This window comes from Calonectris borealis, chromosome 2 (genome assembly GCF_964195595.1).
Source record: "Calonectris borealis chromosome 2, bCalBor7.hap1.2, whole genome shotgun sequence".
Lineage (NCBI taxonomy): Eukaryota > Metazoa > Chordata > Aves > Procellariiformes > Procellariidae > Calonectris > Calonectris borealis.
The window spans coordinates 118,114,729-118,140,912 of record NC_134313.1 but is presented as its reverse complement, the minus strand read 5'-3'; the positions used below and the strand labels follow the sequence as shown (position 1 = coordinate 118,140,912).

At 42.7% G+C, this 26,184-nt stretch overlaps 1 protein-coding gene across 1 annotated transcript in view; it reads left to right on the top strand.

Annotated features, from left to right (window-relative positions):
• AOAH (acyloxyacyl hydrolase) overlaps positions 1-26,184 on the top strand; it is an 83,228-nt gene that overhangs the window by 33,990 nt on the left and 23,054 nt on the right. Inside the window, exons 7-15 of the mRNA XM_075143088.1 lie at positions 2,825-2,895; positions 5,205-5,265; positions 5,773-5,843; positions 7,051-7,099; positions 7,538-7,586; positions 8,743-8,837; positions 18,023-18,114; positions 20,488-20,570; positions 25,221-25,257. Coding sequence (XP_074999189.1) covers positions 2,825-2,895; positions 5,205-5,265; positions 5,773-5,843; positions 7,051-7,099; positions 7,538-7,586; positions 8,743-8,837; positions 18,023-18,114; positions 20,488-20,570; positions 25,221-25,257 — 608 coding nt within the window. The remainder of the gene's footprint in view (positions 1-2,824; positions 2,896-5,204; positions 5,266-5,772; positions 5,844-7,050; positions 7,100-7,537; positions 7,587-8,742; positions 8,838-18,022; positions 18,115-20,487; positions 20,571-25,220; positions 25,258-26,184) is intronic.

Here is a 26,184-nt window from a genome sequence, read left to right as displayed (position 1 = left end):
ACACATACTGCAATCGTAGCCTGGCTCTGCTGGGAAGGACTCTGTAGTGCCTGCTCACCTGTGCTCTTGCGCTCTCTCACTTACACATGCAAAGGTTATCCCGGTTTTTAACCCTGTGCTCCTTGCTGCCTTTTGAGAGTAGACCAAGATACCCTCAAAGAGCAGATGAGCTGCTCTCCTGCACACCTCCAAGCAGAGCCGAACCATTACGTCTGGACCCCCCTGTCCCATGTGCTGTGAGGACGCATGGAGGCTGGGGAGCCAGGGGCTCTGGGGCGCTGCTGCAGCTGGTCCTCAAAGCCCAACTCATCATTGCCCATACCACTTCCAAGGGCACCATCATGCCAACTGTTCCCACCAAAGTTAGGCAGTCTTTGGGGCTGCAGATAGTCTTACTTTGAAACTAACGGAGATCCAGTCAGCAACAATTTTCAAACGAGTGGCTGAGAAAAAGCCAGGAAAGATTTTATTTGACTTACAGCAAAGGGTAGACTTTAAATACAGCCTGTGAGCACAATGAAAGGAGGTTTTTATTTATGTATTTATTTCTTGCAAGCCATGTAGTTTGTCTTTCTGGTGCAGTTTCGGCTCCAGATGCCTTAACTTCAAAGGCTTTGCATGCTGTGACTTAGGCTGAAGTGAAAAGCCGACAGCTCAAATGAAGACACTGCAAATATTAGCCTGATGGAAAGTTTTAAGAGCCTCTAGTGATTTTATAGGCAGCGCTGGGATTAGTCCTATATGGAGGAGGTGGGGGAAGTGGTTTCTTTCCTCTTTCCAGGAAGACGTACATAGGTTTGCAAAGCTCTCTGAGAAAAGCTGGCATCCTGCTTACGCACCTCTTGTGCTCTCTGCCTACCTGGCCATACACCTGGTATGCACACACAGAGAGGAAAGAGGAGATCTGCATCCCTGCCGTGCTGCAGGACATAGCCCCGAGGCAGCCAGGCTGGCAGAGAGCTTAAATACAGAGGTGCAGAGGGACGGGGAAGAGCGCAGGGCAGCTGGAGCCACGGCAGTGGGACAAGGTTGGTCTTTCAGCTCAAGGAAAGGCCCACTCCCTGGCTGCTTTTGGCCATTTCTATCCACTTCTTCTCTGGTTGTGTTCTGGTTTCTCCTTTGACTTCACCGACACCCCCTCCGCTTCATGGTCCCCTCCAAACCAGTGCAACTCCAGCCTTGTCATTTGAGTGTGTTGGACAGAGCTGAAGAGAGTTAATTGGTGGGGTTTTTTTTGCGGATTTCTTGTCTCCCCGACTTTCCTCCTTTATTTCTCCTTTGATTTCTCTATTGCATCCTTCAGAAAGTGCACTGTTACAGCTCCACCTCCGCTGCAGGTCTCCCTCAGAAGGTACCAATCTTTTTTACCTTGCTGCTTGGTCACTTCAGCCATCAGTGCAAATATCAACTACCGTCTTTGTACTCGGGGCTCTATCCCCTCTTCACTACCCCAGCCCTCCTCTCCACATTGAGAACCTGGCCATGACATATTGCTGTGGCTGACCCCCTGCTCTGGGCAGCCAAGACCCTCATCTCTATCACCCCTTGTTATCTGTCTAAGCAAACACCTTCTTGCCTTCCCTGGAGCTGCAGGGCAATGCTCTACGCACCGCGGCACCACTGCCTCACTGCCCTGCAGTGCTGCCTCGAAGCTCTCCTTTGTCACTCAGAGCTTTATACGCTGGGGTTACTGCCCCTCATGGTGATTAATATCTTTCATTGTTCTCTCCTGAGCTGTATCCAACCTTTATCTTTTGTTTTATGTTAGATTTGGGTTGTAATCTCATTAGGGCAAGGACCATCTTATTTTTTTTCTGTGTATATGAAGTGTGTAACACAAGGGATTTGGTCCAAAGGCAGAGCTCTTAAGTGCTATGGCCACATAAATAATTACCCTTCTTTGCATAAAGTTATGAGTATGCCTGTCTGCTCATCTGCTCCATATTTACATGCTGAATGCAGCCTTAGTGAATACAGTTAATTAGACTGTGAACCGACTAGCCCTCTGTATTTATAAACCACTTGAATGCCCTCAGTGTTTAAAGACCACCTGAACTTACAGTGAAGCCACATGAGCAGCATGTTTGTGGGATTGATTGCCGATGCAGCGCAATGTTTCTGTAACTTGAGCATTCATTAGGAAGGTCTCTTTTGGCTTCTGAAGCCTACTGGCTACTTGGAACCTCAACTGGATTGGCCAACTAATGTTGAAAGAGTTTATCCTGCAGCAGCTGTCTTTTACAGCTTGCAGGTCTGACCAAGATAAAATCTAGTTATGAGATTTCCAGGTAAAAATCTCATTAAAAAATCAAGGGCATTCTATGCACATGCTGGATCCTCCCATTTCACCTCTCTTTGGGGTTGTTCCTGACCTTCGGCTTATCCACCCTTCCCCGAGCATGCAGAAACCAGCCTCATGGCCCACAATGTGTTGCTTTCACTAATTTCACACCAAGTGTCAGATACCATCATGTTTATCAAACATGAGATCAGTAATTTTTACAAAGAATGAAAAAAAACTTGGGTACATGGGAGGAGACAGGAGAGTTTCACAGGAGATTCTTCATTCCTTTTTAATTTTACAGCTCTTTGAAAGCAGGAGTAGTTGGTTTGTAAAATATTCAGTCGAAATCCTTAAGTTGACTGCTGTGTCAGGCCTAAATCCTCTGGCATGTAGCATCCTTAAAAGCATCATTGGAGTTTCAGATGTTTCTAGGCAGAAAATACATGATTCAGCTCTGGACTTTACTGACACTGAATATCCCAAGCCACGCCGGCTCTATGAACTAATGCATCCATCTTCTTTTATTTTCTTCCTCTCCAGAAAAGCTTCACGGGATTGTCAAGTGTATGTGCATTTCCTCTTCTGGCTAACCTGTGTGAGAAGATTAAATAGTATGTATAAAGTTTTCAGTCCTTAACCAGAAACAGAATACGGTACATTTGTTTCTTTCAAAAATCATCCTCAAGTTACCAAAACTTCCTATACTTTACTTCTGTTGGTTTCCTTCATAAACCCACTGTCCAGGTAGCATAGAGGGAGGTTGCACAGAGTCCAGGTAAGTAAGATTCCTCAGAGGAATCTGTGCTTTTTCAGTACTTAAAATATTTGCATAGTTTTAGCAGGTCCCAGCGGTCAAATATACGACACATTCAAAGACATGACACCTCCAAGAGGGAGCCAATTTTCTCCTGAGATTTCCTGAGCCCAGGAGACTTCTCCATTTCATTTGTTCACCCAGTTGCGGTGCCCATGGCTCAGCGCAGGAAGGCCACCAGCACCTATATAACTCTGTGAGGAACATGAATTAAGTGGCAGTTGCAAAGTGTAGGAGAATCTCAAGGTATTTAAGAAAGTCAGGTGGATGGCAGACAAGAAAAACAACTTATGACAGTGATGACTTTGAGTCAGTTTCTGAGAAAGGCCACGAACATCAGCTGGCCTATTACTCCTAAAACATATTTGTCAATGTACTCCAATGAGTTAGAGTCAAGCAAATCTAAGAATAAATCAGTATTATCAGCAGTATATTTTGACTGATTTGACTGCCAAGACTAACTTGCTCACCTATTTCTGCTCATTTAATTGAAACCGCAAATATCAGGAGTTTACTGGGAATAGATTGATTAACATGAAACATCTTGTAAGTGACTTTGAAATCTAAGTCAGGACAAATAATCTGAGTTTGAGCCTCGTGAGTTCAGACAGTGGAAGGAGGAATCAAATTGTATGTCATATGTTGGATCAAATGTGTTCAACTCTTCTGATCTCTCTCTCATGCACTCTCACTCTCTTTGGTTTTTTCTTTCTTCTTTCTGTAGCTACAAAAAACATGTTTGGCAGTTGGACTTTTTTAGCTCGTCTGGATCTGTGCCAGTTCCTCACAACTGAACCTTACTGCAGAGAAGAAGTAGCCCATGTGGAAATTATTGATTACAGACAGAATAAGGGTTACAAGCCTCACCAGGAGTGCATGTCACCTGTCTCCTCTGTATTTTTTCTTATCCTGATGCTCATGCAGTCTGAGGAATCCACCCTCATTGCACCTATTTGCTCTCTGAGCCAGGTTCAACATCTCTGATGAGTTCAAGCGGTTAGAAAAACTGGGAAAGAAAACTTTCCAAGGAAAAGCTGACTAGCATATCATTCAAAGAGTGCTGCCTGCTGAGCCAAATATGAAAGGCTGCTCAGTGTAGGTGAGCTAAGCTGTGTCCCGTAGCCAGAGAGGTGCCACACTCGAGCAGCACCATGTGAAGGCTAGCACATGTCCAAGCTAAAAAGCAAGGGGCACAGAGCTGACACCATCATTTTAACACCTGCTTCAGGTACTGCTAAAACCTATATGGTTGCTGGAAACAAAAGTCACAATGGGAAAAAAAGATGTAATTTTCAAAGGTTAATGTAATTAAGCACTGAGGGGGATCACTGAGGGCTCAGGTCTCCATTGCTCAAATCAAGGTAAAATACTTTTCTCAAATATGTTTGAGCATGGCCAGAAGTTTGTGGGACTAGATACAGAAATTGCAAAATGAGACTGGGATCCTCAGATAAAGCATAAGGCCACCTGTGAATTCAGCGTTTATGGTCCTTCTTCATATTAAATCCACTTTTACCCTATAAAATAAGCATATTATTTTGTGTGTGTAGCTGCAGCCTGGTATGCAAACTGCAAGTCTTCTAGACTGAACACAACAGGAGAAGGACAGTGTAAAGACTTGAGGTATGAATATGAGAAAGGGTATTTGTCATTTGTTTTTAACAAAAGGAGGTTAATCTCCATCGGCATGAGACCCCATTCTGCAGTTCTTTCCCAGGTAGAAGGAATTCCATTAGTATTTCATATCTGGCAGATTTGCAAGATCTGCCAGGCCGAGTGTAGTACTTATTTCAAAAAAATTTTACTTTTACTACAGATTTGATGTCCTAGTTTGTTTTAGGGACTGAAGGTTTGACATTGCAGCCATACAAGAGTCCATCGGCCTCACCTCCAGAGCTCAGTCAGCAGACATTGAAAGAAATCAGAATGTGCTCCTTCAGACAGAATCACTTTGCTGAAGTACAAGCACGGAGCTAAAACTGAATACGGAGCCGTGAACCACGTGCCAGCTATTATCTATTCTGTACGCTTTACCGTTTTTTTTTCTTTCTGAATAGGTTCCCTTCCATATGTTAACACTGCGTTTGTTGTTTTTGTTTTTTACAGTGTTATAAGAAATAAACTGCCTTTTGAAGATTTTGATGGAGATAAATTTAGTACTTTTCCAGTAAGCAAAGCCTTTCCTTTGGTACAGTAATCCCTTGATAATGAGAATGTCTATGGGATTCCTCCTACTTTCTGCAAAGCCTTATTCGTTCATGTGAAAATAGGTATAGGAATGAAGTAAATGGAGGGTTTTTTTGTCATAAGAGGTGGGTTTTTTTTCTGGATGAAAAAACAATCATTCATTTATGCCACCTGGGGAGATGCACACACAAAGCTGTGCTCCCTGCAGAAGCAAATTGCTCTGCTGTTGAGTGGTCTGTTTACTGAATTAATAAGAGGTGAAGTGAAGTCATATAAAAAACCAAATTAAATTGCCAGCTTGTCTTATTTCTGCACCAAAGTGCGCAACATGTCATTTATTAAAGCTTAGCAAAGGGACTCTGGAATACAACCCATTTACTGGGCTTTATTCCTACACCTTGAGTTAGATTCTCATTTTAGATATTTTAAATTAAAAGTGCAAGAGTAACAATGACCATCCTATCTGTGTGCTTTTCCTGGCTTTTAGACATTGAGGGGCTATCACTGGCGAGGCAGAGACTGCAACGACAAAAACACCACCGTGTACCCTGGCAGACGGTAAAGCTTTTAATTATTTTAAAGGCTTCCTAATAATTGTGGCTTCTTGAAGAACGAGCTCCATATTTGGTTTTGACCATACTCTAAGAGAGCATATCACTGCTCGTTGCTTGATTTCGCTGTGATGGAGACAAGAGAGGATGATCGAGCCCAGGGATGGGGAGCATTAGCTGGGGTAATGCACAAGTTTCTTTCCTTTCTCTGAAGCGTCTGCAGCCAAAATTGGTCAGACAGACCAAAGGTGGGGAGGGAAACCAAGCTGCTGAGGCTTACAAGCCTTATGCCACTTGGGTTACTGTGGGTTGTGGCTACTTTAGGGAGCAGCAGGGCGGGAGCGCAAAACAGTGGTGCTCGTGACTGGCTGCTGAGCTCCAGCATCCAATCCTCATGTTATGTTCGTGGGAACGTAGAGCTAAATATGTGCCCTTCTAAGTGCATATCTTCTAGGTGAATACTTCCCAGCTGCCTGAGCATGGACTTCCATGCACACCTGAAACGGAGAGCACAGCCAGTCGTAACAGCATGGCCTTGGTCCCTCGCTCTTGCTATTTTATTCTGTGCTCAAAATATTCTTTCAAAAATAGAGCTTTCCTCTACCATGGGTTTGTTAAGAAGTTGTTAACCAGGACTGCTTTTAAAGCCTAGGCATTAACTGGCTTGTGAATAGATAAGCTGAGTTGAAGGGTGTGGGCTTGGAAGAATTAAGTGCCAGCAGCCTGGGCAGCACACCTGCATTAGCAGAAGTGGGCTTACAGAGTCCCTGTGTGGTGCCGGACTGAATAGATGGAGTCTCCCTGTAAAAGAGGCCTGAGCTAATTAATCTGTGTTATGGGCCAGAGCAAATCCTCATTACCCTGCACTGAATGTGGAGTGAGGGGCTTGGTGGATTTCAGTGAACACTTAAAAGCAAGGAAAAGGGCAGGGGAAAAGGGTCTGTCTTCTGCAAAAATCATCCTCTTTCACTTCACCTAAGTGAATACGCAGGCTAAAAGGGTAAGTTTCATTCGGCAACTTCCAGTATTAACTTTAAATTAATGTTGCATTTTGCTAGGAAAAATTGCCTCTCCTGGATTCAAAGGGGGAAAAAACCTCTTTCTAATTATTTTATATTCTTAGTGAAAAATGGCACAAAGGATCGGATTTCCTCAAAAGCCCCTTTTGCTGTATTTTCTGTAACACTGTATATCCTTTTGTAACTCTGTTTTAGTCCTGATAATTGGGATGTGAAAAGTGACTCTAACTGCAATGGCATATGGGTAAGTAAATGAAGTCGCATCTTACACTTCCCTCCTGATTGCTGCTTCTCTTTTTACCTCCTTTTGAATTAGTCTGCAAATGTTTCTTTTTTATTTATTCTGGTCTATTAACTGACTTGGAATACTCCTATTTATTTACTGCCTTTGATATTCCAAGTAATAAAACTGTATTTATTAAAAACTAAGGAAACATAGGGGAAGCAGTTATGAGCGAAGCTTGTTTATTGATGCTTATGATTATTTAAATTATAGCTATTATAATTAATTTAAATGTACATATACTTATTAAAATAATGTAATGGAAAGCATCATTATTATGATGCAGTGCTTCCTGCAGGCAAACATTCAAGAAGAACTAAATTCTCAGCCTTGTTTTTGCACTGCCATTTCTCAGGCACTAGATAGATACTATCATCTGCCCCTTCTCTCCTCCAACAGGGCGTGGATCCAAAAGATGGAATTCCCTATGAGGAGAAATTCTGCAAAGGTAAATCTTTACAGTCAATACAAGAAACAATGTGTCTTTTGTATTCATTTCATAAATATTTTAATATTTTCACGGTCATTGCCAATGTAGGGGAAAGACAACGGGCTTTACAACTTCATGAGAATGGCAAAATGGCAAAATCTTTTTTTTTTTTTTATCTTGAGGATGGGCAAAGATGAAACATGAAAAGCACAGGCTGCTGGTAATTTCCTGTTAAAAGCCAGCTCAGTTATTAATTCGAAATACATATATCAGGGACAGCAGCAAATGGAGATGTCACCTCTGCATCTTCTGTGGTGCCTGAAGCCTAACCCAGAGGGATGGCCTTGGGGTTCAGGAGAGCAGTTTAACATCTGCATTTGTCCAGTTTGACCCGTTGCAATTCCGGGTCAAATGCAAATACCGGCAATCATGCTGATACTTTTCCAGAGAAGGCCTTAAAGAGGTGAAGTGATGGCATCAGCTGATCTCCCTGACAGCAGCGTGGATGCCTGTGTATACACACATGCACAAATAACACCCTTACTAAACAGCCATGACTACAGCTGCTGCTCACCTTGCCTTACATTTAAATCAGCATCCTGGGGATGAACGATTGCCTGGCAAGACTTTGCAACATTTTTAGATGAAAGGCAATCTACAAATGCTAAGTAACATTAATTATAAACCAGCCAGATTGTTCTAGCAGAAATATTCGTATGAGTAGCACATCCACCATCCAGTTCTGTTATAAGGAGCTTTGAGCAATTTCCTGAGTAATCTGATTTCCCTAAATGTTTAAGTACTTTTTAATGCGTATTCTATGGGTAGTAAAAATAAATGTTGGCTGCACAGCAGAGCCTCTGCTGAAATAACACATCCATTCTTGAACACAACCAGGATTTTTTCTGATTAGCAAGACCTCTCCCTGTTTTTCATGCCCAGTACCTGGTTGTTTCTCTAGAGTTGTTGGCACATGTCTGTTAGTCAGTTTTTGCTGCAGATGGAGTGAAAATCCCATTGCAGAGACTGAACATTTCAGCCACGTGAAGGGTGGTATAGCCAGTCACCCCATGACTCCGTCACCTGCCATTGCTGTTGCTGTGTAGGATTGCTTTCCATCCTCTGTTTCAGTTTGCTCTTTCTGCTCATGTGACTAATAAAATGCATTAATTAGGTGCTGACTCGCAAGGGGTCGTGCTGTTGGGAGACTCGGCTGGTGCTCACTTCCACATCCCTCCTGAGTGGATGACTGTCACGCAGATGTCAGCGGTGAGGAATCGTGTTCGGGTTGCCGAAACCACTCTGCTGCGGGTTGCCATTTGCTTTCTCCCCTGTCTGCAGGTTGCCAAAGGGGAACAAGTGCAAAATGCTTCATTGCACTGGAATTTATAGTCATGGTCTCACATGTGTCAGTGCCCTCCCGCAGCTGCTCCTCTAAAGATAAAAAAGCATAGCCCTACGCTACCGCTGCTCCTCCGACATCTGTGCAATTGAGTCAGGGAAGAGATTGCCTTTGGTGGCCCAGTGCTGTGCCAGAGACATAAACCAGGACATTTGGCTTTCCACACTCGTGCCTGCGGCTCAGGGAGACCTGTGCTGTATTTGGGATCAGTCTTGCCATTAGCGGGCTTGTTGGTATGGCTCCTTGCTCTGCTAGTGTTGCAGAAGTGACCCTGCTGACAGTCCAGGAACTTCTGTTTTAGGCATCTGGCTTTGGAATGACATGTCCTGGATTGTTTTCCCTCATCTGTGGCGTATGTGAAATAGGTCTAGTAACTCCAGTGCTCAGGCTCTGAGGCTTGTTGAACAAATGGGTTCTGCAGGTGTTCGAGGGTCATCCAAGGGTTTATAATGGACTTGTCCTAAAGGGAAGAGTTTCTGTAGTGACTGTAAAATATCACTACCACACTGATGTCGATCTTTGGGCAGTATCCCAGCATTTCCCATTTTCAAACAACAACAAAATGCCCCTGACTGTGAATTATGCTGAGCCTCAGCTGTTGCAGTTCACTGGCGTGGAATGAAATAATTGAGGGGAAAAGATCATTCCAGCCAACTGCAATTGGGGGGTGGAGATAAACATGCGGGTATGTTCCTGTCCTTTGCTGTTGTTTCCTACCCTGAGCCAGTGTCACTCCCTGGCCAGGGAGGACTGTGCATTGTCCTTCTCTGCGCAAGGATCTGTTGCATGGGGGTGAGCAGACAGATCGTCATTGCCCGCGGTCACTGGTCAAAACCTGCTACTCCTCCACTGGCTTCTGTAGAAGAAGGATATGGACATTTTCTGGAGAACAATCTTATTCCAAAATGTCAGTAGTTACAGCACTGTTGGAGGTCTCAGAGATTTGTGTATTTTCCCACTTTTGTTCCCAGAGCTGAGCTGATTCAAATGTTGCAGATTAGCAGTTGTTTTTCTTTGTTAAACGTTTATGAGCAACGATTAGACAAATGACACTGATGACAGAGCTAATGATGAGCATAATAAATTAGCACTAATGATAATTGAGATTATCTTGTCTAATAAAGATGGTAATAATACTGATGGTGATGATGATTTTGGCAGTAACGCTGGTAGCAGAGCCGTGTAGGCAAGAATAGTTTTAGACTATGTCAGCATTTTATTATCACTGTAATGAAGGTTTAGAAAGCATTTCTCTTGCTTGAAGCTTGCTGGTCCACTAGCTGGATGGGTCGAGGGCTGGTAATGGCATGCAGAGGCAGAAGCTTCCAGGTCGGGAGCTGGAGTGCAGATAATAAAGTGAGTTTTGATGGCACCTTGTTACTGTCTGATGGGTGTAGAGCAACTTGCACAGGAAGGGAACTGGTGCTCTTTGTGTAAGACCCAACAAATATATGTTTTCAGTGCTCAACTCCATCTGGCCAGCGTATGGGGAAGATCAAGGACTGGTTGGAAAGGGAGAAGTGGGCTGCTTTCATTTGCAGAAAAGGTGACTTCAGGTTAGAGCTGCTGCCCTGTACTGGGACAAGGAGGGCAAAGAGGGATGTGTTCACTTGCTGGCCTTTCGTAGTCACTCCACTCACAGTACATACATAAAATAAAAAGAGTTAAGACGTCACTGGAATTGGAGAAACTAAATACAGTATATGAGTAAGTAAAAAAGAAGCCTGGACTTCACACACAGATCCAGAGCCACCGCAAGCCAGTCCCGGGAGAGATGTCTCTCATGCACCGGTACAAGGCACCAGGGCTGGCGTCTGTTCTGAGCCCAGTAAGAAAGGGATGCATTAAGATATTGCTTAAAATACCATTTATTGGAGCTAGCAGAAGAAAGTAAAAGCATAAGGTAGTATAGATAACCTTATGTCCCTTCAGATGCTGGGCGCCCCGAGCTGGGCAGCATCAGACAAACCTCTGACAGGGGTACGGCATGGTATGTTGGTAATGTAGAGGAACTTGGAAAAGTCAGTTATAGCTAGCCAGGACAGAGCAGGGCTGGGCTAATTACCTTGCAGGAAATGCAGCTCTCCTACAGCTAGCTGAGCTCGACGGTAGTGCACTGCACAGCTGCCCAGGTGTCTAGGGTACGTGAGATTCGGGATAGGAAAGAACAGATTCTTTTCTACGACTATTTGCAAGCTTTCCTACTGACCTGGCAAAAATACAGCAGTTAAATATTAATGCAGAGATAGAGAGAGTTCAGTCCTATAAAAAAAACTAGTATCTATGATTAAACTCTAGCAATAGTAAAAAGTTATTTAATTTGCAGCTCATCTTAAGTAAGAAAGATGTCGCCTGAGCACAAAAGTGCTAGCAAAAAAATTTCTGAGCTAATTCAGACTTTGTCACTGCCTCTTCCTCTTGCTTGTCCTCTGTGTCTTGCTTTCTGTGTGTAGAATAGCAATAACAGCAATTTAGCTGCCTCAGAGTTGTGAAGATGCAATACTGTTGTCTCTTGTATAGTATTAAATACCACTGGCAAATATCCTTCATCTGTAGGTTAATTAACAAATTAACTGTCTTCAATCCTTTTTCAGTGCAAGGCCTTCCTCAAGGAGAATTTTTTAGCACATCCAGGGATAGTTTTTTCACCAGAGAGAGTGCAGAAAGTCTATGTCCTAATCTCACAGAAAATATCCTTAATCTGGGACCACAGCAAGATTTTGAAGTTAGGGCTCTGAAAAGGGAGGATAAGGCATTAGCCTCATGTACCTGCTGTTCCCCCGTGCTGTCAAACTCAAGACATTTCACTTTGATTCTGTCAAAATTTCTTTGATAAGATCCATGGAAAAAATAGTTTATCAAATGGTTTTCGCTACAGTCAATACTAGAGTCAGTTCAAAGCTTTAATTTCCATTTCAATGGAATCTCAACCCTCTACATGGAATTCCAAATAGGACTTCTCCCCCATTCTCATTTTTATCATGTATACAAGGAAAAAGTTTTATGCCTGTTAATTCAGATTTATTAAGTGTATTATTTTATTACTTTAATATTTTTCTGTATTTTTACATATCTATTTTATATATTTTATATATTTCATATATTTCTTATTTATATTTATCCTTATACATGTTCACGTATACAAATGTTTACATATACAAGTGCAAAGTAGAATTTACACTTGGTAACAATGCTGTGGGCCCTTCTGTTAATCAGCACCACATCAGTGGCAGCTGTTAATTCCTGTTTTACAGCTAATTAGGTGGGGAAATAATTTTTCAGGAGAGATGCTGAGAATTTAGTTAAGAGGCTCTGCAGAATCGTTGCTTTCCCTGATTATGCTGCACATAGTCTACCATGCAAAGGAGCAGTAACGATGAGTGAGGGAAGAAAGAGAATGTCAGTGAGATATTTCTTCACTGAAGCAGGCTCTGGATGTCATTTGGGTAACCGGATGATTAGCACGGGGGTGACCAGATGGGTATTTGGGCTGAACAGCTTTGGAATTCAGATGCCCGCACCATCATTTCGAAGACTGTTGTTGGGAAGCGGTTATATACTGGATTTCGGATTTCCTGATCTAATCGGGAACTTACTGCCCTCTTAGCACTGGCCTCTCACAGTCTAATAACCCCCCGTGTAATCCAGTGCAGGGGGACATGCTCCTACCATACATCCCATGTCAACGAATGCATCAAGTTGCATTATTCACTCATCTCATATCAACTCCCCTAGTGCCTTTCGTATTGGGACCGGTACTGTTTAATATCTGCATTAATGACATCATAGTCAGTGGGATCGAGTGCACCCTCAGCAAGTTTGCAGACAACACCAAGCTGAGTGGTGCAGTTGACATGTCTGAGGGACGGGATGCCATCCAGAGGGACCTGGACAAACTCGAGAAGCAGGCCCGTGTGAACCTCATGAGGTTCAACAAGGCCAAGTGCAGGGTCCTGCACCTGGGTTGGGGCAACCCCCGGTATCAATACAGGCTGGGGGATGAAGGGATGGAGAGCAGCCCTGCCGAGAAGGACTTGGTGGTAATGGTGGATGAAAAGCTGGACATGAGCCAGCAACGTGAGCTCGCAGCCCAGAAGGCCAACCGTATCCTGGGCTGCATCAAAAGCAGCGTGGCCAGCAGGTCGAGGGAGGTGATTCAGCCCCTCTACTCTGCTCTGGTGAGACCCCACCAGGAATACTGCGTCCAGCTCTGGAACCCTCAGCACAGGAAGAACATGGACCTGTTGGAGTGGGTCCAGAGGAGGGCCACGAAAATGATCAGAGGGATGGAACACCTCTCCTATGAAGAAAGGCTGAGAAAGTTGAGGTCATTCAGCCTGGAGAAGAGAAGGCTTCGGGGACAACTTTTTGCAGCCTTTCAGTACTTAAAGGAGGCTTATAAGAAAGATGAGGATAAACTTTTTAGCAGGGCCTGTTGCGACAGGACAAGGGGTAATGGTTTTAAAGTAAAAGAGTGTAGATTTAGACTAGATTTTTTACAATGAGGGTGGTGAAACACTGGTACAGGTTGCCCAGAGAGGTGGTAGATGCCCTATCCCTGGAAGCATTCAAGGTCAGGGGCTCTGAGCAACCTGATCTAGTTGAAGATGTCCCTGCTTACTGCAGGGGGGTTGGACTAGATGACCTTTAAAGGTTCTTTCCAACCCAAACTATTCTATTCTATTCTATGATTCTATGATCTTGGTCCTCCTGTTTTCTTAAACCTAAGTGATCAAACGCAGAGACCTGAATCATGTTCTTGCATTCATGAAGGAGGCTGTTTTGGGGAGGGAACTTGCAAGCACGTGAGCGCCAGTCTGCCCGCACTGATGCAACTGTAGGCACTCCCAGCCCATTTCGGCTGTCACCAAGCTTGAGACGTCCACTATCTCAGAGTGGGGACTCATGTTTTCCAATGCTATTTCCAAAGCCTTTGCCTAGGAGCCAGTCACAAATACAGTTATCATCCTTCTTAGAGTATGTTCTTCCCACAAAGAGTGTACGGAGACACTACTTGGTGTAGAAAAAGTCCATCACAAGGTGGACACTATAGCTCAGGCATGTTATTTTTCCAGTTAAAAAAACCCCAAAACAACAAAAAAACCACCCCACCCTATGTGGCACTAGGGAAAGTCGCAGGTACCTTGTTTTTGAAGTTTTTGACCAACCTGGTACTGCTGAGTCCCAAAGTCTACCCTACAGGGACCTAGCTGAGGTGCAGCAACACTGAGAAAATGATGTTGGGACCATCACTGAGGATATCTGCCTTCATGTTCCTGCAGAGGCAGCTGAGCACGTGGCTCTGTCCTTAATCTGCCATCACTCCAGTAAATCCCCAAACACCCAGAGTACAATTACAGGAAGAGAATTATGTAAGCTGTAAGAAGGGGATGAGTCAACTTTATTTTGGCTTTCTGCTTGTCAATAGGTTTTGGGTTTGCCAGACTTTTCTTCTTTTAAAAGGTTCAGCAAGAATTGAGCTGAATGTTCATTCCTTTGACCTGAAAACTCAGACACTAAAAATGAAGTGTGATGCAGTAGACATGCACTTTATGAGGTTTAGCAAAGCAGAAGAAATACTGGGGGGGGTTTTGAGGTGGATGGTTTTTGCGGAAAGCTAATGTTGAAAACACTGGTGTGTCTAGCGATGGATATTGTGCTCCTGCTGCTCTGTCCATCTGCTTACAATTGACTTCCAAATAGCTACTAAATGCAGCATTTTTCTGTTATGTGTCTGGGATAGAAGCTTACTTTAAAATCTCATTTTAGAGACAATTTTATCTGGAGATAAAAGCACTGTATTTATAAATGTGCTGGAAATTATGCCCTTTCTAGGAAGATGCATTTTAAAACTCTTGGATCTCTATTTCATGCTGAATAAAGAGAAAAATAAATCCCACATCTATCTGTAATTCTGTAAATATCTATTTGCCCACAAACTCAAGGGGTTCTCAGGTTTGGTTAAAGTAACTCTTTCATACTATATATTTCCTATTAAAAGAATTCAGCATTTCTTCATCTTCGGGATGTCCCGGACACTTATACCACTGACTTATTTTTTTGCACCACTAGAGAAAACAGGAGTTTGATCTGTGAAAATCTTATTAAGAACATTCTCTAGTTTCCCTCTAAATCCAGTGAATTGTAGGCAAGTTTCTCCCTGCTAGTATTGTGATGACTAAGATGCTGCATTTTGGGGGAAAGAAGGTAATAATTTTGCTAATTTCAAACTTATGTCCCTTGCAGCTTTACGTAGTGGAAATGCCATACATGCTTTTTAAAAAGATAGACTGTGCTTTCCTCAAGAGCTCTAAGGCTTGCTTATTTGTATACTTTTAGAATGAGAAAGTTGTCTGTGGTACTCAATGCTACCACAAGAATTTGAACAGCATTAAAGTCAGCATAAAAAGAAATACCCAATTCCCCTTCAAATTAAGGGATACTTCAGTGCTTTCAGGATTTCTGAGACTGGCATTTCTAAAGGCTCATATGAGCATTAGGTTTCCAATGCCCTTTTGTGTTCTCATTTTGAAAATCTCTTGCCATAGCAACCCTGAACCTTCTTCCATTTAAGCGCAGCTTGGCATGTGCGCATTTAGCATCAGCCATGGCTTTGGCTGCCCCATATTTCAAGATAGGACACATCAAGGAGGTGAGGATATTCCTTCGAAATGAGACTCATCTAGAGCATTTGAGGCTAAAATACGGCATTTGAAGCTAGGCTGGAATAACTTTCTAATCATTCTCTGCTAAAATCTGGCACGTAGGCTGAAGCATGGTTTCTCAGCCAGAATAGTCTAGAGAATGGTATTTAAACAAGGCTGTGCTTAGAAGAGTTTTAAGCTAAAAGTCAACATAGATCCACCTCTAGAGAGGGACACATTTGCATCTGAGACTAAGCGAAATGCAGTCTGTTAGACCATGCTTTTCAAACTACATTGCTGCAAAGTTTAAGGTCTAGCATTCTTTTGAAATTTCCATTAATTACTCATCTTCATCCTTCGGTCCTGAAATATCTTCAAAAGTCTGGCTTTAAGTGCTTTGCTGGAACAGTGTCAATGCTAAACGTATATACAGTTTTCAAATGCAACTATAATTCTGGGCTCAAATGTTCCTTTCCAAACCAATTTGCAACTCAATTAGGTTCTGGCTAATTCATATTTAAGCTAAGTTTGCAGGGAAAAAAAAAACAGTTAAAAATTATTAGGACTTGTCCAATGAAAATATTGTTTTGGAGTGCCAACAGGAAATAATGAGAGAATTGGTCATAGAAGGATTTGTTTTAAACATATTGAATCATTTTTGGGCTCTTTTTATACTTTTATATGCTGTGACTTATAAGAGATCATATCTATAGTTTGTTCTATGCTAAGTGATGCTTTCAATATTTCTGTCACCTTTAATGCAAACCTACAAGGAGGCAAATATTGCAAATGGCCAAGCCATACTGTACCCCTCCACTTCTGCTCTTAGCTGTGCCCTTGGATTAAGCGCTTGTTTGTGCACAAAACTATCAGATTTGAAGAAGGCAAATTTGAAAGTTCCCTCCAGTCTTAAAAAAATAATAATTTTTATATATATATGTATATACAGATACCCATAAGGACACATATATATATGACAGAGAGAGAGAGAGAACCAACTGAAAGATAATTATGCCAGACCCATTTTCACCTTGGTAACTAATGCAGATCTACTGTAAGTAGGTCAAATATGCTGTTACATGCTTTAAACTGGCATCTGCTGTGCATTAGGCTGCTCAGAGCTTGGCTTCAGGATTTCTTCCCCCCCCACAACCCTCCTTTTCTCGCCTCTCCTCCCCTTTCCCTGAGTCTCCCCCCATCCTCTTACAGTCAAAACCCGTAGGCATATACTCAAGCATAACTCCCATTCACCTAAACGATAACTTTCTGGGAATGAGGACTTGGTGGGCACCGCAAGATTTAGCTCTTCTGTGGCTCCTCAGTTACCTCCGACCCTCCTTGAGAAAGAATTACCCACCTGCTTGCTGTTTATAGCAGTGAGGGTTTAAGGAAACCCCACAATTGCTTGAAAAGAAAATGAAGCTAATAAATTACACGGATTAAACCAGCCTGTAAGTTCTCTGATTTTATGTTTTGACCTTCTTTTGGTTATTACCTTTTTCATCACAGTTTTTCAGTATGAGCACACTGGATTTATGCATTTGTCTTTGCGAGTGTACCCCGGACTAGGAGAAACTGAAAATTTACTCCATGTTCTCGTCCTTCTGAGGTGGCACAATTTCTCGAGGCCATTTTTCTCGCCTTTCATGATTTTTGACAAATTCACAAATCAAAGTGGAAACAAACAGGGCACTGTGTTTTGAATGTGCAACATGGCTGCATCTGCCTAGAGGCTTCCGCAGAGGCAGTCGCTTAAAAAAAGCGTTAGGGCCTAATATCCACAAAAGCAGAGAAGGATAAAGGTTGCATCTATTTGCGTGGGAAGGTTATGGCAGACCACGTGTTTTTCTCCTTGGTCCCTGCCATGCTCAGGGGCCTTTCTGACTCTGTTGGTTCAGTGCCGTCCCCGAAATTTGCAGTGAGGACCAGGCAGAGGTTTTTAGGGGGTCAGATGCTCGTAGTTCATCCTGCTGGAGAGGGCAAGGGAGCTTCGAGTGAATTTGATGTTCTCCCTTTGCCATATATGCTGGGGACATCACGCTGTCATCTATTCCTGTGCCCAAGGAGACCCACCTTTGGACAGATGCTGCAGCAAACAGCTGCCACCTCGGTGGTCTGCACCTGCAGTACGTGCCCCACGTCAGCAGGAGTTTTGGGCTCTTCCAGAATTAAAGGGTGCCAGGAGATGTGATTCAGAGATCTCTTCTGCTTTTCCTTCCTCCATCTCTTGATATGCCCGTCTTACAAGAATCAACTTTTTAAGTATGTGCGTAAATAATTACCGCTACATCTATAGTTACAATTGCTGCTGTCCAGCTAATGCTCCAGCTAAAAAGTGCTCGAGTTTGCTGAAAGAATTTTTTGTCTGTGAGGGTGAAACCGTGTTGATTTAAAAATTTCTCTTTCAGAAATCATTTGCTAATCTCCCAATGGCTTTCACTGACGAGCTTGACTGGCCTCAGTTCTCAGAGATCACTGGATTTCTGAACTCCACCATCGGGTAAGCCAACAGGCGGGGTGGCCAAGGCGTAGCAAGTCTCAAGGTCCCTCAAAGCACAGCAAGGAAAAAAAAAAAAACAGTGCTTGAAAGGAGAGATAAAAATGCTAGTCAGCTCTGCTTCTGTTCTGTCTAAAATCAAGACCGACACTGGATCTAGGGATTTTTAAAAATCTTTTAAATATATAGATAATGCACAATACTCTAGCCCAGTCTTCCTGAAATTCAGGGTGGGTTTTAGAGCTGGTCAAATTGTAATTTAGGAGGAGAAAAAAAACAAAGAAATAAAAACCAAACTCATTTCAAACTCATTTTTTTCAAAATTCTGGGGCAGGGAGAAGGGGAGCATTGTTGAAACTAACAAAAATCAATGTTTTCCTTTTCTTAGTCTTTTTTTCTCTTTCCCTCTTCCTCCTGTTTCCTTTTTGCTGCTGAAACAGTGGAATAAATGGTAACCCCAGGGTTATTTCATGGTGTTCCCTTTTTGGGGGCAATCTTTCTTCCCCCCCCCTTTTTTTTTTTCACATTTAGAGGGAAGTAGCAAAAGAAAAATTTGGAAGTGCCTGTGACCTAATTTGTTGTGGTACATTGGCTCATGTGAATGGGGAAGGATGCAGGGATAGATGGAAAAAAAGAAGTCTCTGCCAGAAAGGAAGGAAAATAAAGTCCAAACACAAAGAAAACACCTTGAAATGCCTGCAGTTTTAACCGTGAAAAAAAAATATTCCTAATTTTGTTAATCATCTTTCTGGCCAGCATTAAAAGGCCCGTGACTCTGCCAGAACTGAAGGGATATAATCATCAATAGTGCCTGGTCTGGCCTGAGTTTCAGATAATTTTTATTTTATGTCTAAGATAGGTCATGAATACAGTGAAATGCCAAACCAAGCATAAGTCAAGCCTAAAGAGGCTCCCTACCAAAAGAATTTACAAGTTGGCAGAATATATTCTTTTCCAGGAAAAATATCTGTTGCACCATACACTTGTACTTTTTGCTTCTTTTTTATTCCCTGTGCAAAAACCAGGCTCCCAGCCTCAGCTACATTCACACAATGTATGCTTTAAGGTGGTATACTACCTGATAAGCCAACAGAGAAGATCTATGCAGCCTCCTCTTTCAGAGTCAGCAGCAAAACTGACCTTTAAAAATCTATTACAATGACCAGCTACTCGATACACAGTATTTAACTGGGCTCCAAAGAATCTGAAGTTCACAAGTGATCAGAGCTTGGTTCAGTGTTCAGTTCTCAGTCTCTTTTTTAATCTCTTCCACGTCTGGAAGATAAAAAAGAAGGACTGTTTGGGACTTCAAGGCATTTTTAAGAGAAGTAGTTCAAAATCCCACACCACAGTGACTAAGTGTGGTGGAGACTGGTTGGCAATGTGCAGTGGGAGGCTGCTGTTTACTCCAGGCCTGCAGAAATAGAGACACAAACTGATGCGGTCCATGCCCATCTTTCCCACCCCGTGATGGGTGAACAGGGACACCACTTTTTAACTAATATCCTCTGACCGAGAAGGTCTGTTTGCTTCTCCTCGTCCGCCCACCTGCTATGCTGAAAGCCAAAGAGCTCAGGCGTTTCTTGCGTAGTCCATTGCATGGTGACTGGTTGATGTTACGCATTTCTATGTAGGTAGTTACGTTTTATTGCTGCTTTCAAAACTTATCATTGTTTTCTGTTTCTCTGCATTTGTCCAAGTTTGCTGTTCTTAAGCCATGGCATTTAAGTTATCTGATTCCTTTGGCATCTAAATTCAAACACAACATCAGCAGCCCCGATAGAGGTGACCATGTACTCATGGCTTGGAGTATGGTCTTCTCGTCACCTTCCCTTTGGGCTGTTATCCTTTTCATTTGCATTTTCATTTTTCTCAACAGTGCAAAGTAAAGGAGAGAACTAATCACAATCAAGTATAACCTGTTTTCAGATCAATCCGTCCAAGATTTATGGCATTGGGAAATGAATGCCCTGCCAATATTTCTTCTCTTTTATTTACTGTTCCATTACAACCAATTGAAAAGTCAATTAGTGAGCAATCAACAGGATTGTTTTGGTAAATGATGTATAACAAAAAGGTCTTTAAACATCTTATCTGAAAGACTGGGATAAAAGCATCCTGGATGGAACAGTTTCAGAGAAACTCTCCATCAATTTATAGTTTCTGAGAGGATATCTTGGCTTCCATTTTAGGCCACCCTGTTCAAGACGAAAAAGATTTATGACCACAAAAAAGAGAGATGGTGAAAGAGAAGTATATACATAACTGGGGCACAGAGTTATTCAGAGATGAGAACATACTTCATTTTTAATATCAGCTGTGTTTTCATTAGTATCATATGAGTTTAACAGCTTGCATTTTCTCAATTTGTTTCAGAGGCTGGACAGACTCTCTATATCTACGTTTACGCAGGAGAAATCGCTGTAATCACAGAGACTTACAGAACATTTCGCAAAATGGTATGTTAAGTTTTTTCATTTTTTTTTTTTAACCTTACTAGTCTGACACTTGATACTGCATTAATGAACATCTTTCAGAAACAAAGAGAAACTCCTTCCTAATTGCATGTGTTTCTTACGGAAATATAGAAAACAGCACTTATTTAACTCAGCATCTTTTCTTCTGGCTCTGAGTAGGGAGGTGTGTGGCTTGATCACTTTTATCCACACACTGACTAAGAATTTCCGCCGGGCTAAAAACCAGTGTACCCCATTGTAACTCTGTGGGGGTTTTTTTTAGCCATGGCGAAAAGAGGGGATTTAGAGGGATGTCACTAGTAGTGATGGAGCTAAAAGGTCTGCCCTCCATCTCCTCCAGAAGCCGTGGCTTGCCTGCTTGTGGTCCCCGCTTGCCTGCACCCCGCTGCTCTGCAGTCCTGCGGGGGATGCCAGGAGGGCCCTACGCTGCACCCCACAGTAGCGCAGGGGACTCACAGGGCTGCCACACCGGCAGGCAGAGTGGGCACAAAACAGTCACCAGTCTCATATCTAGGGTGTCCAGTTTGTCTCAGCACCCGATACTCCACTACCTTGTTCTGCTCTCTTTACATTAATGGGGGTTGTACTTTCTGCTCGTCTTTTTTCCCAATTCCCTCACAGACTTTAAGAAAAAGAAATCTCTCACTGTGTGCGTTCTTCCTTTTTCTCTCCACTTCATATATCTCCTTTCTACTTACACTGCAGACACCTGCAGGATATAAAAGGAGGTGAGCCTGTGTCAGGGCAAAAGACTCTGAAGAAAATTGAGAAGGGAATTTAAAAAAGGGAAAAATTACAAGTGATAGAAAAATCCCAGGACATCTTCCCTTGGTATCTTCTCTTAATCATCGCACTGACACCACATTGTAAAGCTTCGCTTTTATTGCCTCATTTGGCGTAATAGTTTCCCCAAATGGGAGGATTTTAATGGCCACTCTCAGTGTCAGTAAAGCAAAAAGCTGGCCACCAACCTGACCTAGCCCCACCTGGGACAACTTGACCTTCCTCTGAAAATGATGCTTCACAGCCCCACATATATGCAATGAGAGGACGAGACACGAGAGGTGCGGTTCTGATGGGGGAGGCGTGCTGCCGAGAGCCAGAGCCCAGGGATGGCAAGCCAAGCCAGGGACCGAGAGCAATGCTCGTCTCCAGCCCCCTTACAGAAGCACCAGTGCTGTGTCAGAGCTCAGCATGGAGGGACTTTCCCCCATTGCCCTTCTCGGTACATGCATCTTCACCCGGGAGGAAGTCTTCCTCAACCTCCGTGCTAGCGGGATTTCTGCCTTCCCTTTCTTAAAAAACCCCATTATCCCCTGGAGATGGTGGACCCTTGCCTCCTCTGCAGCTGGCTGCGGGGTAGGGTGCTCACGCAGAGCCAGGGAGGGTGCCCCTCAGTTCTCCATATATGTTACCCATGACTCATGAATATATTTACGTCAGAATTGCTGATGTTCATCTTGGGTGACCAGCTTTGCTCACTGTGCCTCCCACAAGATGCTTGGTATATGAGATATAGGTTAATAATTCATAACAAATCTGTTCTATGCCACCGTTACTGCTTTCAGCTTGTGGTTGCACAACAAGCAGCTCACAGTCCTAATCAATGTTTTCCATCGAAGTGGCTTGCTGAACAGTTTTCTACAGACAATTTTTATTGGTTCATTTTTTTCAATATGGTTTTGGTGTCTTGCCTTCCAGCAGCTTCACACAAGTTTGTAGGCTACGTGCTATTTCTGTTTTTTGACTGGGTGAGTGGGATCCTCAGGTGTGAGGGCCAGGCATGAATGCTTAGGTGTGGAGTTAGAAAGTTCTTCTAAACGTTCTCCAGCATTTGTCGAAGATCCCTTGTTTTGATAGAAGCATCCTGATAGTAAAATCAGTTGCTAAAATATTGCAAAAAATCATTAGGTAAACACAGAGAAAGTGAATACCCTCAGAATTTCTAAATAATTACAGAACAATCTTGCAATTGTCATCCATGTTTTGCATGAGAAACTTGGATAACGTATGCTATTTCAAAACACAGGTACTGTATATTCCTTTGCCATTTGTAGTCTGATCTGCCTCTTTGGGATTCTTGCCTTTGACCAGAAAATGAGGCCTTGTCAACACATGCTGTGGCTCACTGAGCCATCAAGCACCAGATATCTCACATGGGCTTCAAAACCAGTGAAAAAATAACAATTTTTTTTTTTTTTCTTCATTTGTCTTGGAAATTCTAGTCCACCTGGAGTTCATTTGGGGAAAACCAGAGACTTTTAATTTGCACCAAATAATTAAATTTCCAATTGCTTTTACAGCATAAGGGAGTAAAAGATTAGAAGTCGATAAGCCATTCTTGTCCACACAGCCCTTCTGGTGCTATCTAGACCCAGGCTCTTTCAGTGCACTCTAGTGCTGCTCCTTGTCAGCCACACAAGGTCTAAGAGCAAGAAAATCAAGAAGTGCAGCTCAAGTATTCCAAAGTTTATGAAATTTGGGATTGCTGACAAGCGGAAGCAAACCCAACCCTGACTCCTCAACCAAAACTGAAAAACCCCATTGGTCTGAAAATGTTTGGAAAGCAACAGAGAGCGGGGCGGAAGAGATCTAGGAATAGCTGCCAGGACATTCAACAGTGTAAGGGTAACTGTTCTGCCTCATCTCTTTTTCTCTCTTGACTGTTTTCATCACAGATTGCATCCTGTATCACAAAAACTTCCTTGAAGACTCAATTTACCCATGAAAACAGTTCTCTAAAAAACTCCTTCATTTTTTTGATGTTTTTACTTGATTTGTAACTGTACTAATGCTTTCCACGGAGCTGCTTATAGCTACCTACGCTTGTGGAGGTAATACATACCCAAGAACAGCTTCTTACTTTTTTGTAAATACGTTTTTAATTTATAGAGATCCCAATAGTTTATTTGTGCTGGAACTGCAGCCTCAGTCCAGGGGGCCATGCGGCAGAATGGCTTAACAGAAGGGTGTTGAACTCTAGCTGAAAGAAGGGTTATTAAACAGAAAAAAAATCAACTGGCGGTAGTTATGTTCCAAGCCGTATTTTCTAAGGGTTTTGTGGGGCTCTTATTCTGCTGAAAAGAGCTTCTCAACAGAAGGGCTGGATTTTCAATGGACCAGCAACCCTCAGGAGAGAAGCAGCAGACAGATATATTCATTTTTAGCTTGGAAGAACTGGATTATTTAAAACATAAAGGATTCCTTGATATGTGCGGTTGGCATCACTGAGTGATAATAACAAAAGCACCACTATTAAAATGCAAAGTGTATTATTGCTACCTCAGGGGTTTATCTCTTAGATCTTTCCCTTATACCAATCCGGCAGGGATTTAATGATGTTCCGTCCAGAAGTTTCCCCCCAAGAGCTGCAGGGAGGACAGAATTTGCTCCTTAAAGCAAGCTTCAGAGGCACAATGCAGAAAAGAGGAGAAGAGAGAGACCAGGGAAGAGCTGAGTGAAGAATAGAGGGAGTGTAATACAAGAGGAGAAGGAGAGAGAAAAGAGGAGAGAGTGAAAATGCTGCAAAATAAAAGCAAGTACAACCTATAGGGCCTGCTTCTCTGAAGTTTATGTTTCTGTACGTTGCTGTGAGGTGAGCTTCTTGCAATCACAGTCCTAGTCTAATCTTGAACAAAGCATAAAGCCTTTTTTGGCTCCTCGTTTGCTATCACTCTTGCACTGCAGGTGATGGGGTTTGATTTGTGCGCTGTGGATAGTTGGGATGTATATGCATAGCCTTTAAAGACATGCTAGTAAGTTTTATGCATAAAAGCTTTCCTAATTGGGAATGCTTTTCTCATTGAAGACATAAATGAAAGATTATAGACGCTCACAGATGTTTAGGTGTAGCTAGCTCTTTTCCTGGAGGAGGAAAGATTTGCTTCTAACCATTTGGGTGAATTGCTGTTGAAATGCAGAGCTTCTCAGGAAGGGTGCAGCTGGACTAATACTATTTTTCGTAAGTCTGCCACTCGTGGGGAGAGCAATGCAGACACCCCAAACACTGTGTCTAGTGCTATTTAAGATGCTTTACAGTATCTTTCCTACTTCCAGCTGCCTCTCCAGAAGTGCACAATATCTCTCAGGCATCCTGTGTTGTATCTGCCAGCCCTGCTGCAGGTGTCTTGGATACTCTGGGATGTCAAAAATGGCACTTGGTGCCTATGTTTAGGATCTGAATCAGTCCCAATGTGGTATAGCTGTGAGACGCTTACTCTCTCAGAAGAGTGAGAACAGTTCCCTTTGCAATTTATAGGGAAAGTTAAAAGTAGATCAACTGTTGACAAGTCAGGCTGGCTGGTTTACAAGAGACTACTATGTTCAACAGATGGGAAGAAGCTGCCAGATTGGGATTAAAAGCCAGATCCAAACAACCCAGCACTTAAAAGTATTTGGTTTTCTACAGTCTGAAGTGTGGGACTCAGGTAAGAGGCAGCAGGTCCCTGGATATAGCTTTACTTCCTAATGCTGGCATCCAAAAAGATTACAGAGATGACTTCTTGTTCCATTTTTATTTTTAATGCTTCTAGATTGTTGGAAATATGCAATGAAGTTGGGCTTTGCACTTCATTTTTTTTGTCACTATAACGATGTTGTACTATTTCTCTTATTCTCACTATGTGTGATCAGGTGGTTCTTCAGGAAACCTTCTCTATTTAATAAAAAGGTGAGTGTTTAATGGGATTCGAATGCTGACTGGGGGTACAGAGTGTTGCTGGAGTCCTACTTCTTCGAAAGAAACAAGCAAAGTACTGGAAGGAATGTGTTATCCACAAGTGTCCTAAAAAGCACAACTTCCCTTGGCCACTGTGCTCTGAAGTGCTGGCTGTTTCTTCTCTGGTAAAAACATTCATCAACAGAAGAAAAACTGTTTTAAAGCGTGGATGTCACCATCTCCAGGGCCTTGATCTTGGCCCAGTTCAGCCAACGGAGTATTTCCAGTGATTTTAGGGAAGAGACTACTCTTTTCCCTCAATCTGTGCTTTGTGTCCCCCTAACTGCATTACTCCTGATTTGTAGCAATGTAGATAGACACGAGCAGGTCCACTGTGTTATCTCCATATGGATATGATTGAGTAGCTACTGGATAGTGAGAGGCAGCAACTCTCCTTTTCAGATGAATTTAGGTGGGCTGCGAGGCTTGATTTTGTTTGCTTGATGCTGATATAATTCACATGCTAAGGGATTTATTGTTCTCTCCTCCAGAAAAAGTAGTAATGAATCCTTGCCCTCTAGCACTGAACTTCAAACTGCATCCTGATTTGATCTTGAGCCCAGTCCTACACATAAACTTAGTCGTCAGCCAAACGTAGTCTTCTTCTCCCATCTCTGATCAAAAACTTCCCATCTTGATTTATGTCTTTGCCCCCAGCTGAAATGACTTGATTTGGCTTCTGAATAATATGAAGAAGATAGAAAGCCAGCAGGAAAAACAGTGAAAAAGGCAAGTCCACGAGGGACAAAAGGGAGAAGTGAAAAAAACTATATTTAAGAAACTTTACTAAAATATAAAAATATAAGGAAAAAAAAAAACCAAAAAACCCCTCTCCCAAACATAGAAGCATAGTCATCTGAGCATGGGCCAAATCTAAAC